The sequence below is a fragment of the Lathamus discolor genome, chromosome 15 (assembly GCF_037157495.1).
Source record: "Lathamus discolor isolate bLatDis1 chromosome 15, bLatDis1.hap1, whole genome shotgun sequence".
Classification (NCBI taxonomy): domain Eukaryota; kingdom Metazoa; phylum Chordata; class Aves; order Psittaciformes; family Psittacidae; genus Lathamus; species Lathamus discolor.
In genome coordinates this window covers 1,795,798-1,808,314 of record NC_088898.1, presented here as the reverse complement: position 1 = coordinate 1,808,314, position 12,517 = coordinate 1,795,798, and the positions used below count along the sequence as shown (strand labels likewise).

At 55.8% G+C, this 12,517-nt stretch overlaps 2 protein-coding genes across 9 annotated transcripts in view; one reads left to right on the top strand and one right to left on the bottom strand.

The window, feature by feature from the left end:
• Positions 1 to 1,352: 1,352 nt before the first annotated feature.
• B3GALT9 (beta-1,3-galactosyltransferase 9) lies at positions 1,353 to 3,093 on the bottom strand. Its single transcript, XM_065695734.1, has 2 exons — positions 2,890 to 3,093; positions 1,353 to 2,453 (listed from the first exon to the last, which is right to left on the bottom strand). The coding sequence occupies exons 1-2, from the start codon at positions 3,091 to 3,093 to the stop codon at positions 1,353 to 1,355; spliced, it is 1,305 nt and encodes a 434-aa protein (XP_065551806.1).
• Positions 3,094 to 11,297: 8,204 nt separating this feature from the next.
• KCNT1 (potassium sodium-activated channel subfamily T member 1) overlaps positions 11,298 to 12,517 on the top strand; it is a 76,984-nt gene continuing 75,764 nt past the window's right edge. For 7 of the 8 annotated variants that reach the window (XR_010616138.1, XR_010616137.1, XM_065695493.1 and 4 more), the window contains exon 1: positions 11,299 to 11,680. Coding sequence is in view for 6 of the 8 variants with exons in the window: in XM_065695493.1 (XP_065551565.1) it covers positions 11,535 to 11,680 (146 nt within the window). In the remaining 2 variants the exon portion in view is untranslated. Of the gene's footprint in view, positions 11,681 to 12,517 lie in introns of all 8 variants that reach the window. The other variant, XM_065695495.1, reaches the window with a different exon arrangement.

Sequence of the window (12,517 nt, the reverse complement as noted above, 5' to 3'; positions counted from 1 at the left end):
CGGTTCTGCAATTCATGAGTCTCTTCCATGTGTGTTTTCAGCTGTTGCTTTTGAAGGCTACTCTGTGTGCTAAGTCTTTAGCATCTGCTTTGCATGGTACGTTTGCCAAATACAATGTTTTAGAATACATAGAGATGCCAAACAAGGGGATTTTTATATGTGTACATATGCTTTATTTTGCTGAGCTTTGAGCTCAACATTTCAATTAATTGGTGAGGTGCTTACCCCCTATTACATGTAGTTAGCCACCCATCCTGTGTACTGCCAGATGGCTGATGGGTTGCTGTATCTTGTATATAATGGAGACATTTAAGTGTGTTGTCCTTGTCTTCCCCTCTGTAAAGTAACAAGTGGAGAGAATTGAGATAATGGTATAGATACGGAATGATAGAGAATGAAAATTGAGGTAACACGCTGAACCTGGATGAACTTGGTTTAAAACCACCAAACTCACAGCCCAGACTACCTCATCTGACCCTGGTTAACAAGCAGCATAACTTGGTACTTAAGAATTGTGGATCCCTTGGAGCACACCTCCAATTCCTTCAGAGCAGGTGAGGCCCTCAGAGGTAGGCGTGTGTCTCATCCCGCATGTGGCTGTCACAGCTGTAGAGCAAATGTGCCCAGCTGGGCTTTTTGCTACTGAAATTGGTGATGCAGAAGAGTTAACCTGGAGGATGTGGGCACTGGTGGGCTTTGTGTTCTGTTCCTAATGGGGAATTTTTGCACTTGGATAGTGTTGTTGCCACTCTGTTGGGGAATGTGTTCTGACTTCACTGCCAATACTCTTCTCCAGTATAACTGTGGCATTGGGCTGCTTGTGTCTGTGTTCCTCTGATGCCATCACTGACAGAAATACACGATTCTCTAGCAGGTAAGTTAGATTTCTTGCCTACAATCTGCCCAGGCTGCTCACCTGAGCAATTCCCATAATGGTTTGATGTCTGTTCCCACTCTTAAGCTGTTACCTAGTTCCACTGGTGCTGTAAAATGGGCTGCTCTGAAGTAGCTCCCTTTTGTGGGCAGGAAGATTCCCCTTTGGTACAAAAGACTTTGGGGTAGGTGATGCCTCAGGTGCAGAAGGAGTGTTGGCATAAGGTGGAGAGCTTCAAAAGCCTGAAAACACTGGACACAATTTCTTGGAATACTATGTTTTACTTGTATTCGTGCACTTGTAGGTACTTGGGTAGTTAAAGGTACATCCAGTTCTGCTCTAACACACTATAGCATTAGGAATGCATCTGCTGTGGAAGGAAAGAGACCTAACCTTGAGAGGACATTGTTGTTCCTGATGTTAAAGGATAAAAGAGCTGGTGAAAGGAAATTCAGACTTTCTACCCAAACATTAAATCTTAATTGACAAAATGAAGCACCTCATTTTTTATTCCATCCAAGTTAAACTGTTTGAACTTATCGATATAGGTCAAAACCTTGCAGGACACCAGACTGTAGTAAGTTTCCAGTAAAGAGCAATCTTTCCCATCGCTTATTTCCTTCCAGTCTTTAAATAACTCGTCCTCTTCCATGTTGGAAGAGGTGAAAATGAATTTATAGCAGCATCGATTGTAGCTGATGTGCTTCTCCCCAGAAAACCGGGAGCTGTGAATGGGAGTGATGCCAGCTTTTTTAGCACAGATCCCAACAAAGACATCGGGGGGCACTGACCCTGCCACCTCCTTGGAGGCCACAAACACCTTGCGAGCAACATCCTGTGACATGATGAAGGCGCTCCCGTCACAGTAATCCGGGTAAAGCTCCTCTGGGTATTGATGGATGGGAACAAAGCCAGGGCTCTCAGGGTCTCTGTCGGGCACTCCTTGATGAATGACCCTTCCAATGTAGATGTCCTCGAGTTGTGTTAAGCTAAGCAAGTATTCAGCCAGACTGGGAACACCAACGAACATGTCTTCATCTGCTTTAAGGATATACTGTGCATGGGAGCAGAAAGTCACTGTCCACTCCACACTCATCAACATCTTCTGTGTCTGTGTCTCAGGAGAATCGATGAAACTGCCTTCAATAATGTCGCTGTGCTCTTGAGATTCCTCATTGATCTCCAGCTGGGTGGTTACTGAAGCTGGCTTTCCTAAAGCAAACAGAGTGAGGACAGCGTAACCTCTGGTGGCTGTCACGTTGCCCCATGTCTGCCTGATCACGTTGCGTCTTGTCCTGTTTTCTGGGCTGCTGAAGACAAGAATGAGCAGAAATATCTCTTGATCGGAGCATGTCGCTGCGCTGCTGATGGTGTAAGAGTGATTTGCCTTCAGAGGCTCCGTATCGAGCTGCCTGGCCCGCTCCCTGATTTCGAGAGTCTTTGCATCGGTGTAGGAAAGAGGCAATGAGCGCAGGAAGTATTCCTCCAGTAAATCTGCTCCAAAAAGCAGCACGTGGAAAAGCAAGACGTTAAAGAGAATGAAGCACCACTGGTGAGTCCGCAGCCTGCAGAGTGTCAGCTGGGGAGGAGAAGACACCGACACTGGATTCTCTTGCTACTACAATACAGAAGCTTCCCTTCATTTAGAACATATTCATGCAAAACAATCACAACTTTTAGACCGTGGACTCTGTATCATTAGTACAAGGTTCTCTTCTTCCTAGAAACCAAAGCAACCCTGCTTCTTGTGGTGCAGCAAGATCCCAAGAAGGACATTGCTCCAATTTAGGAGGCTTTTTGTGCATCCATGTGTAGAAACACTGAGGAATATCTCACTATTAACATTTTCTGACTGTTTTTAACCTGCTACTGATGGCCTGAGATGCTAACGAAGATCTCTGATGTTACAGTATGTCCTCAAAGGTGAGCCTTTGGTACCCGGCCTGACTTCTTGGCACAGTTTGAATCATAGAAGCCTCATGCTAGCCCCCTGGGTAACAATCCAAATCACTTACCTGCATGGTGGTGGGAGTTCTCCCCGCAGCAGGGTCTGTGTCAACACCAGAGGCAGTTTCTCCCTGGCCGAGGCTTTTGGGGCAGCGTTTGTATCTGGGTCTGCAGGATCCAGTTACTGCCCAGTGCCCGGAGGCTGTGGCTTCCCCCTTACCTGCGTGTGGGAGGAAAGCTGATCCAAGGGGCTGATCGTGTTGCAGCTGCATAAAACACAAAGCAAACAAAACCTGAGCCTCTATTCCCTCTATGAATTTCTGGTGCTTGGGGCTTGGGTGTCTCAGAAGGGCAGCAGCCGCTCAGGCTCCCTGGTGAAGGGGGTCCTCTGGTACCCTTGTGAATCTGTGCTAGGTCTGCCAGGTCGTTGCTGTTTCTTATAGCTGTGCCATTGTGGGCTTGGTTCCCTGGGCCATGGCGGTTGACCCCATCACTGAGCGAGTGCTCTGTGTCTCCCGGGGTGGAGGTTTGGGGTGTGAACGTGTGGGCTTGTCTCGTGTGGGATCCCAGTGGATGTGCAGAGCACCCGAAGCCACGGGCACTGCTGGGCCAGGCTGCCTCTGATGGACACAGAGGTGTGCTTTCAATGAGCCCTGGGAGCAAGGCAGGAAGAAGGGGCTGCGCAGCGGGAGCTGATGGTGTTCGGCCATTAGGCTTACGGCCACACGGCTGGAGATGTTCTGATGCGTCCCACCACCTCTTGCCCCTTCCAGCCAGGCTGTAACAAGCTGTGTTGGGTGTTCCTTTGCTTCCTCTCTGTACAACAGTTTTAGATGACCCTGTGTATTTATGCTTTTGTGGTGGCTGCGTGTCCTGGTGCAGAGCTGCAGTGATCTACCCCTGGCCAGACTCCTGCCTTCGGCAGTGGCCTCGGCTGCTCCAGAGCATCCCTGTGTTAATGTTGGCACAGCCACGGCTGGGCTGGAGCTGACTGAGCTGGGGAGCCGCAGGGGCCTGGAAGTGCTGGAGGGGGAAGTGCCAAAGACACCAGGAACAGGATGGAGGTGTCAGCAGGGGTGAGGGCTGGCTTTGGCAGCAGGTTTGTGAGCAGGGTGGGGGAAATGGGGCTTGTGGGTCCCCAGCAGCCCCCTGGAGGGTGCAAATGATGGGAGCGATGTTGTGTGATGGGCAAATAGTGGCAGGAGGTGTCAGCCTGCACCAGCACAAGGACGGGACCTCCGGCCTCCATGCAGGAGCACAGAGCTCATGGGGTATTTATCAAGTCTGAAAAGGTTTCTCGTAGCGGTTCTGTTACTGCACCCTTAGGTGAAAGGGTGTGAGGGGAATGCAGCATTGCTGCAGTTTGCTTCAGCTGTGTGCATTGCAAGGGTGCGATGCTCTGACTATTGCAATCCTCCCTGAAGCATCCTTAGGACAGAGGGAGAAGAGCTTTGATTTCTGGTGTGACCGAGGGGGTTCATTCCCCAGCCCTGAGCCCCTCAGCTCTTCCAGTGCCTGCCCCTGGGTCTGTGGCAGTGTGGGACACGATAGGAAATCTCATTGCTTACAGAAGAAACCAGGTCCCCACAATGTGGTTACAGCTTGCAAAGCCAGCCTGAACACATGCGGTGGGCAAGGGCTCTGCTTTAGACTCTCCAAAACCGGGGCCAAAGCCCTTTCACAGAGCTCGTGTGTCAGCTGGGCTGCAGCTTCAGCTGGACCAGCCCCACAGTCACTGTAAGCTGTGCTTTGAAGCTGGGCGAGCTGTCAGCACGGGAAGTGTCAGTCAAACGTGTTCTCTGAAATGGAAAGCCAATAGGGCAGTATTTGTCACGTCCAACAACACGGCTCTACAGCCCTAGACACCCATTCTGGGCAGAAATCCCCCTTTGAAGATGCTCCATCTCCAGCTAAACCGTAAAATAAGCAAACAAATACAAGCATTTGAAACGCCCTACATTAAAACCTGTGTGTTTAGAGTACCACTAGGGTAATGAAAGCCACATGTGCATCGTCCCTGTCGCAGTTGTGCCCAGCGTGGTGCTTGCGGTACTTGTGAAGTCATTTCCTTAGCACAGCTTTGTGGCAGCAGGAACTTCAAGCGTTGCTGGTATCGTGTGCATGGGATGAGCGATACCCACTGCAGGCAGGGCACCATCAGCTCATGGATGAGGGGTTTGGTTCGTCTGAGGAGCCTGGCTGAGTCCCATTGGGAGAAAGCTGAGGATCAGATGTGGGAACCCTGCTGAAAGGTGAAATTACTGATGTGGGAATGCCACAACCCCCTCCCCTGGCTGCAGGGATTTGCCTGGGGATCGTCCCTCCATCACCTCTAAAACCCCAGCTTCAGTCCAGCGTAACGCACAGCAGCTTCTGTCTGACCTTATCCCATTTTTTAGATAGGTGCAGTCAAACCATTCAGGGAAAAACCTCATTCCCAGTGAGAATGAAGTGTTTCCAGAAGAAGAATGCATTCAGGACCCCGAAGTGGCTGAAGCTGGGTCAGTCTGGGGAAAGGAGTGATGTTCCTACAGCTCACTTAAACCCCAAAGGATCTTGTGGGTGTGAATAAGGGAAACAACTGGGAAAGCAGCTTTTCCTGAGCCCCAGGGCTATTGCTTGCTTTATGTGAGATATTTGCCTCTTTTCCTTACATTTATGTCCAAGCAAACCTCATTATGGAAGCAGGGATGTACCCATAAAGCCGCAGACAACCTGACCGACCGTATGAGCAGAGTGTTTAGGCTGCAGGATGCTTGGGGTGGATGTTTTGGAGAGGACAGATTCTTAAGGTCTCCTGGCTTCCCTTCCAATGCTGGGAAGAGGGAAGCAGGGCCTGGCTTGTCTTGGGTCTGTTCTGCTCCACTTCATGAAGATGCTAAGGCTTTGGATGCCGCAGCGCTCCCGGGTGATGGCGAGGGCGGGCAGATGGATTTACTGGGAAAACCAGTGAAAATTGGCTTTTCTACCATAAATTTACTCCACTATGAAAGCCGGAGCTCTGCCTGCCCCACGCGTCCCTGTGGTTGCTCCATCTCACCCTCTGTCCCTCCCTGCAGGGTGCTTACCCCTCTCTGTCCCCTGCTCGCAGGCTCTTCCCTGAAGCCGGGTTGATTCCCACAGGCAGCCTTTCGGCTCTTCGCTCCTGCTCCAGGGCCATGCCAGATCCTGCCTGTGTAGCTCGCCCATTGGCAGGCATCACAGACTCTTTCCATAAGACATTCCCAGTGCCCTCGTGTAGCCACTTCCCTTGTTTTAATGGTTGGAGGTATCCCTCGTTACAAAGCATCCCTTTGGGTGGAAAGCCACTGGGATGCTCCTGGGAGCACAGCGCATTCACAGGTATCCCCAGTGTTTCAGACCCTTCCTAAGGGGTCCCCCTATTTGCACCCTGCCTTTTGCAGTGCCTCACCTGCACCTGCAGACTGATAGCGCGAGGGCTGGGAAGGATTTGTCTGGCTTTCAGTAAGAGCAGTGGCTGTGATAAATAAGCGGAGACAATTGTCTTGGTCTTAGTCACCTAACAGCAATGTTTCTGCTGAGAAAGATGATTCAGCTCTTGCAGGCGATTCGTCACCTTACGTTCCCCGTCAGGCTTGGGAGGTGATGGAAGATAAAGCTTTATAGGAGTTACACAGTGTGTGCTTCATTTATCTTTCGATATTCAACATCCCTTTGGGTGTTAAACATAAGGAGAAACCTTAAAAACAAGCCACCAAGGCGGCATGCTGACACACCGAACAGATTAGCTGCTGCTGGTGCACAAATGAGGGTGTCTTTTCTTCCTACTTAATGGCTCCATTGACTGGGTTAAACCCCTGTTTTTATAGCCAAGTTCCTAGAATTCATTTTTGCTTTGCATACATCAGTCTCGGAGCTGCAGAGATCTTTCTTTTTGTACGGGTATGGTTGATTGTTACTCCTTGAGTTTAATGACAGCTTTGACAACTAACTACCACTGTATTCCCTGACAAAGACAGCTCAAACCCTCCGTGCGTTCTGGAAGAGCCGCGTTCAGCCTCAGAAATACCAAGCTAAATGTAAGGGGAGACCTCAGAGCAGCCTTCCAGTACCTGAAGGGGGCCTATAGGGATGCTGGGGAGGGACTCTTCATCAGGGACTGTAGTGACAGGACAAGGGGTAACGGGTTCAAACTGAAACAGGGGAAGTTTAGATTGGATCTAAGGAGGAAATTCTTTCCTGTGAGGGTGGTGAGGCACTGGAATGGGTTGCCCAGGGAGGCTGGGAGTGCTCCATCCCTGGCAGTGTTCAAGGCCAGGCTGGATGAAGCCTTGGGTGGGATGGTTTAGTGTGAGGTGGCCCTGCCCATGGCAGGGGGGTTGGAACTGGATGATCTTGAGGTCCTTTCCAACCCAAACCATTCTATGATTCTATTCTATGATTCTATAAGCTGAATGGGGAACGCATGAGCTTGTGCTGGGTCGAGGTGATGGGAATCCAGGCCTTGGGCTGAGCCGGCTCCTGAGCAGAGATCTCCCTGCTGAGATGTCACCCTGACAGAACCCCCCCCGGTTTGCAGTGAACCAGAAGCTTTCCCCTTGTTACTCATTTTCAGAGCGTGCCGCGCAGGTTACCTTGCCTTGCCCTTTCGTTCCCTGCCGTTAGAGACGGGTTCTGTTTGTGCTTGGCAAATCCAGGTTGCACATGAAACTTGTTTGACACAGGCAGCCCCCAGAGCATCTGAGCCTTGAGTCAAGCCCTGCCGTGACTCATTCAGTCGGTGCTCTGGCAATGTTTGCAATCGGGAGCAGGCTCTGTGCCTGGCTCCATGGGCACTGAGCAGAAAGCTGGGGTGTTTCTTCTGCGCTGGAGGGGGGTATATGGGAGATGCACCCCAAAAGGCAAAGCTTGCCCAAGGCTGTGGAGGGAAACGGGTCCCGGGGCTCATGCAATGCCCCAGCCCACGCTGGATGGAATCAGCTGCGCTTCCTTTGCATGGAGCTGGGCGTGCCAAAGGGGTGGGGAGGGAGCCGCAGCCCCCCAGGCACTCCCCATTGCCCTCCTGTCGGGGGTTCTCGGGGAGCTGGAGCAGGATGAGGACGCGCTCCAACAGGAGCCCTCGCGGCTCCGGGACTTTCTCTGCCTCTTGGCTCTGACTCACCCACCGCTGCCTCCCCGGGGTTATTTACTGCGCTCCCGGACGGGACCTGCAGCCTCTGCCGCCCCGTGCCAGGCCCCTCCTGGCACCCGGGGCCGTGGTGGTGGCCGCGCCTTCTGCGGTGCTCAGTCTTTGGGGGGGGGGGGGGGGGGGTTGGCTGGGGTTTGCCTTTCCCAGGAGCCCCTTGTTGCTTCCCCAGCCTGGCTCTGCCATGGGGAACTCGTGTGCGCGCACACAGCACACAGAGCACAGCACGCAGTGCACACTGCACACAGCACGCAGTGCACAGCACACAGAGCACAGCACGCAGTACACACTGCACACAGCACACAGTGCACAGCACACAGCGCCCTGCACACAGCGCACTGCACACTGCGCACAGGACACAGCACACAGAACACTGCACACTGCACACAGAACACAGTGCACTGCACACCACACACAGCACACTGCACACCGCACACCGCACACAGCACACCGCACACAGCACACCGCGCACTGCACACAGAACACAGCACACAGAGCACAGCACACAGAACACTGCACACTGCACACAGCACACAGTACATTGCACAGAGCACTCAGCATCCCTGGATGCGCCCATTCCCTGGTGTGCTGCCCGCTCCCTGCCCAGCCCCGTGGGATGTGTGCGCTCTTGCTCTGGGGTGCAGTGGGGAACACTGGATGCTGAAGGGCTCCCCAGCAGAGCCGTGGGGCTGAGGATGTCAGGAGGAGGCTGAGGTTTGGTGTCGCAGTGAAACCCTGGTTAATTCTATGTTCCGTTGATAGGAGTGCTGTTGGGAAATGAAGACTTGCAGCATCGATGGCACGCTGGGGAGTGCTGCAGCTGGAGGCGGGGAGGGCTCAGCCAGACCTGGGCCCCCAGCTGCTGAATGGTGCCTTTCTGAGAGCGCTGCCCTGCCCTCCCCTGCCTTGAGCTTAGGGCAAAATCAGACTGTGCAGGGGCAGAACAAGCAACCTCCGCTGGGAGCTGACACTGCTCCGTGACAGTCAATAGCGAACTGTAAATAACTCCCATTCCCTGCTTGTTCTCCGGTTCGTGACGCACACTGTGCCCTGCAGCACCTTCTGGAGTTTAAGACCTGGGCAAGAAAACAACAACCAATGGGGAAGAAAGGAAGGAAAAGATCCTGCTTTCCGTTTGTTCCGCGCAGGTTGCGAAGCGATGCTCGGTACCTGGTCAGCGGGAGCAAGGGCCTCGCGTTCAGTGGAGCTCCAGAGTGCTGGAGCTGGGAGCGCTTCCCAGGACATGGACTCTCCTTCCTCAGCTGGGATCCCGCTGGGGCGGCTTGTGCCTGTGCCCAAGCGGCCTCAGCACCCATCCCGTCTCCTCTGGGCAGGCACCAGCGCCCCCCCAGGCGCTCAGCCTGCAGTGCTAGGATGGGGATGCTCTCTTCTTCTGGCTCTTTCTCTTTCATTCCTCGTTTCTCGTTTCCCAGCATCACCACCCCCCCTCCCGTAGCCATTCTAAATCATTCCTCCCCCACGCCTGTGTTATCACCTCGCATGTCAATATGCTGCTGTGCCACCCACCCCTCTCCTCACTGAGCTGCACGGTAACGTTTCACACCCGATAATGTGAGGCAATTAGTGAATGAAGAATAACGTGCCTACTTACAAGCATGATGGGTCGGGAAGCATCACACGGGTGGATCGCACGGGGAGGATTAATTGCTTTTCTCTCAAATGACTCCTAGTGTAGGAGAGTCCATATGGAGAGAGAGGAGGAGGAAGAGATGCTGCGGGAGAAACAAAGTCTCTGGTCCTAGTGAGAAGCGTAAAGCCCAGTGCAGCTGAGTGGGAGCTTCCCGCTGGAGCTGGAGCCTGCGGCAGCCAACGGGTACCATGTGTGGATGCATCACACAGGGCTGGGGCTCACAGGAGAGCAGGGGGGGGGGAGGCAGGAGCTGCTGGAGAGAAGCAGGGAGCCAGGCTGAGAGAGCTGGGCTGGGTCAGCCTGGGGAAGAGAAGGCTCCTGAAAGGGAGACCTGAGAGCAGCTCCAGTGCCTAAAGGGGCTGCAGGAAACCTGGAGAGGGGCTTGGGACAAGGGCCTGTAGGGACAGGCCAAGGGGAATGGCTTGAACCTGCCCGAGGGGAGACTGAGATGAGCTCTTAGGCAGAAGCTCTTCCCTGTGAGGGTGCTGAGGCGCTGGCACAGGGTGCCCAGAGAAGCTGTGGCTGCCCCATCCCTGGCAGTGCTCAAGGCCAGGTTGGACACAGGGGCTTGGAGGAAGCTGCTCCAGTGGAAGGGGTCCCTGCCTGTGGCAGGGGTTGGAGCTGGATGAGCTTTAAGGTCCCTTCCAAGCCAGACCATTTATGACTCTATGAAAGCACCTCTTGGGCAGCAGGGAGCTGCTGGCCTGGATGTACCCTCCCCTGGGGTCTGACTGAAGTGGCTTTGGTGCTTTGGGTGGCTGAGGTGGCCGGGGAGCATTGCACAAGGCACAGGGTCTGTGTCTGTGTGAGCGCATTTCCTTTGTACTGAGTGGTTCTCATTGGGCATTTCTGCTCTCTCCAAGCCTGAGGTCCCAGGAATCTGCACCATGAGCTCCCCGGTGCCTGTACAGCAGCGTGGGCTCTGAAAGAGGAATAAAGAAAGAAGCAAAAGAGGTGAGGAGCGGGCCAGAGCTGGGGTGAGTGGAGGTTGCTGTGTTTGCATTGGGCTCCTGGTGTGGTGGGACACAGCTTTGGAGCACTTTGGACTTGGCCACACCGTTATGGATGGCACCTCCTAGCACCCATGGGCCTGAACCTGGAGACAGCACCTTGGGCTCCATCCCCTTAACCCTTTCCCGGAGCAGCCGGCTCATTTCCAGCCTGCCCCCGCTGTCCCCGGGGTGGGGTTGTGTTATTGCAGCAGTGTCCCCCCGGGAAGATCAATGCTCCCCGGCCCCGGCCGCGCAGCACGGCACAGGAATTCCCCAGCAGGCCGGGGCTTGGCCGGTCTGTTTGCTTTGGGTACAGCCCCGCGGCGCAGCGGAGCTCAGCGCAAATATTTGTGCGGCGGGCAGGAAAGGAAAGGATAACAGTAACTGGAGAGGATGCATGGAAGCAAACAGAGGGAACCAGGGCCGGGGCGGGCAGGGCCCGGCGGTGCGGGATGCGCCCCCGGACCCGGCGCTGGTTCAGCGGCTGTTGCCCGGGGGACGCGGCGCCGGTGCCGGCACGGTCGCCAGGGGGCGCCGTGGCGCAGCGGCGGTGCGCGGGGTGCGGGAGCGCAGGGTGCGCGTCCGCGGCTCCGAGCCATGGGCAGCCCCGCTGGGCAGCGCCGCGGGCGGCGGGCGGAGGAGGGCAGCGGGGCCGCGTAGGGAAGGCCCCGCCCGGCCCGGCCCCGCCAGCCCCGGCACCTGTTGCTGCCGCCCGCCCGCCCCGTCCCCGGCATGCGGAGCTCCCGGCCGGGCGCGCCGTGATGGGCGGCCGGGAGCGGGAGCGGGACCCGGACCCCGACCCCGACCCGGAGCCAGGCGGCGGTGCTGGCTCTGCCCGCAGCCGGCAGCCCCCGGCCGGCGCCCTCGGCAGCGCGGGGTGCTCTGCTCCGCCTCGGCTCTCCGGGCACCGGCGCCGCTTCGCTGATGCCGTTCTCGGGCGAAGAGCGGAGCCTGCAGGGGATCTACAAACCGGCGGGGCCGGCGGAGGGCAGGGCGGCCGGCGGGGCTGCCGTCTGCGCCGAGTGCTACACCAACCGCTCCTTCGTCTACGACGATGGCAGCGCTCACAGGTACCCGCCGGCGGGGCTCGGACCGGGGGGGTCGCGGTGGGGTGTGAGGGGGGCTCGGGGGCTCCGTGTGCCGCCGTCGTGGGGGGCTGCGGGGCTGCGGGATCGCGGAGCCCCCCGGGCAGGGCCGAGGGGAGCCCCTTTCCCCCGCCGTCTGCTCCCGGAGGGGCCGGGACCCGCCGGCAAGACCCTGCCCCGGGCCCCCCTCCCGTAACCGTGCTCGAGGCCAGCAGGAAGTTTCCGCGCCGCTCGCAGGGGTCCCCGCGGACGCCCCTCCCGGCACCGCGGCGCCGGGAGCGGAGCGGTTGGTGCTGGGCACGGGGGATGCTCGGAGGTCGCATCCTCGGTGGGGAAAGGGCAGGCCCAGCCCCTGTGTGGGGCCTGCCCGGACTGGGGCCCATGGGTCAGCAGGGCTTTGGGGGAGCCCTGAAGCCACCCCAGAGCCAGAGGGCTCGCATGCACAGAGGTGAAAAAGCCACGTTTCCACAGGCACGTGGCAGCTTTGGGCTTGTTTTGCGCCAGACGTACAGTGCCCTGTACAAGGTGGGGGCTGTAGAAGTGAAGAGCTGCCCAAAGGGGAGCACAGGGACTTGGTGCCACTGTCCTCTCGTGCTTGTATGTCTCACAAGGGGATGAATGTTGCTGAAGTATCCCAGCTTTTCCTGATAACTCCTTTGTATTATCATTGGTCTGGTTATATTTACTGACGTGGTGCTTCTGTCTGTCACACTCACCAAACATCAGCTTAAACAAGGCAATGAGGTGCATATATCAGTTTCTTCTTGGCGGATAAAGACCTTGCTTGGGTTTGTGCCCTGGGCTGGTCAACTGGAGCTCTCC

Bases quoted from the DNA above. Each gene is read 5' to 3' on its own strand.
- B3GALT9 (XM_065695734.1), bottom strand. From the start codon at position 3,093: ATGCAGCTGCAACACGATCAGCCCCTTGGATCAGCTTTCCTCCCACAC. The intron at 2,454-2,889 runs GTAAGTGATTTG...TCTCCTCCCCAG, and splicing joins GAACTCCCACCACCATGCAG to CTGACACTCTGCAGGCTGCG.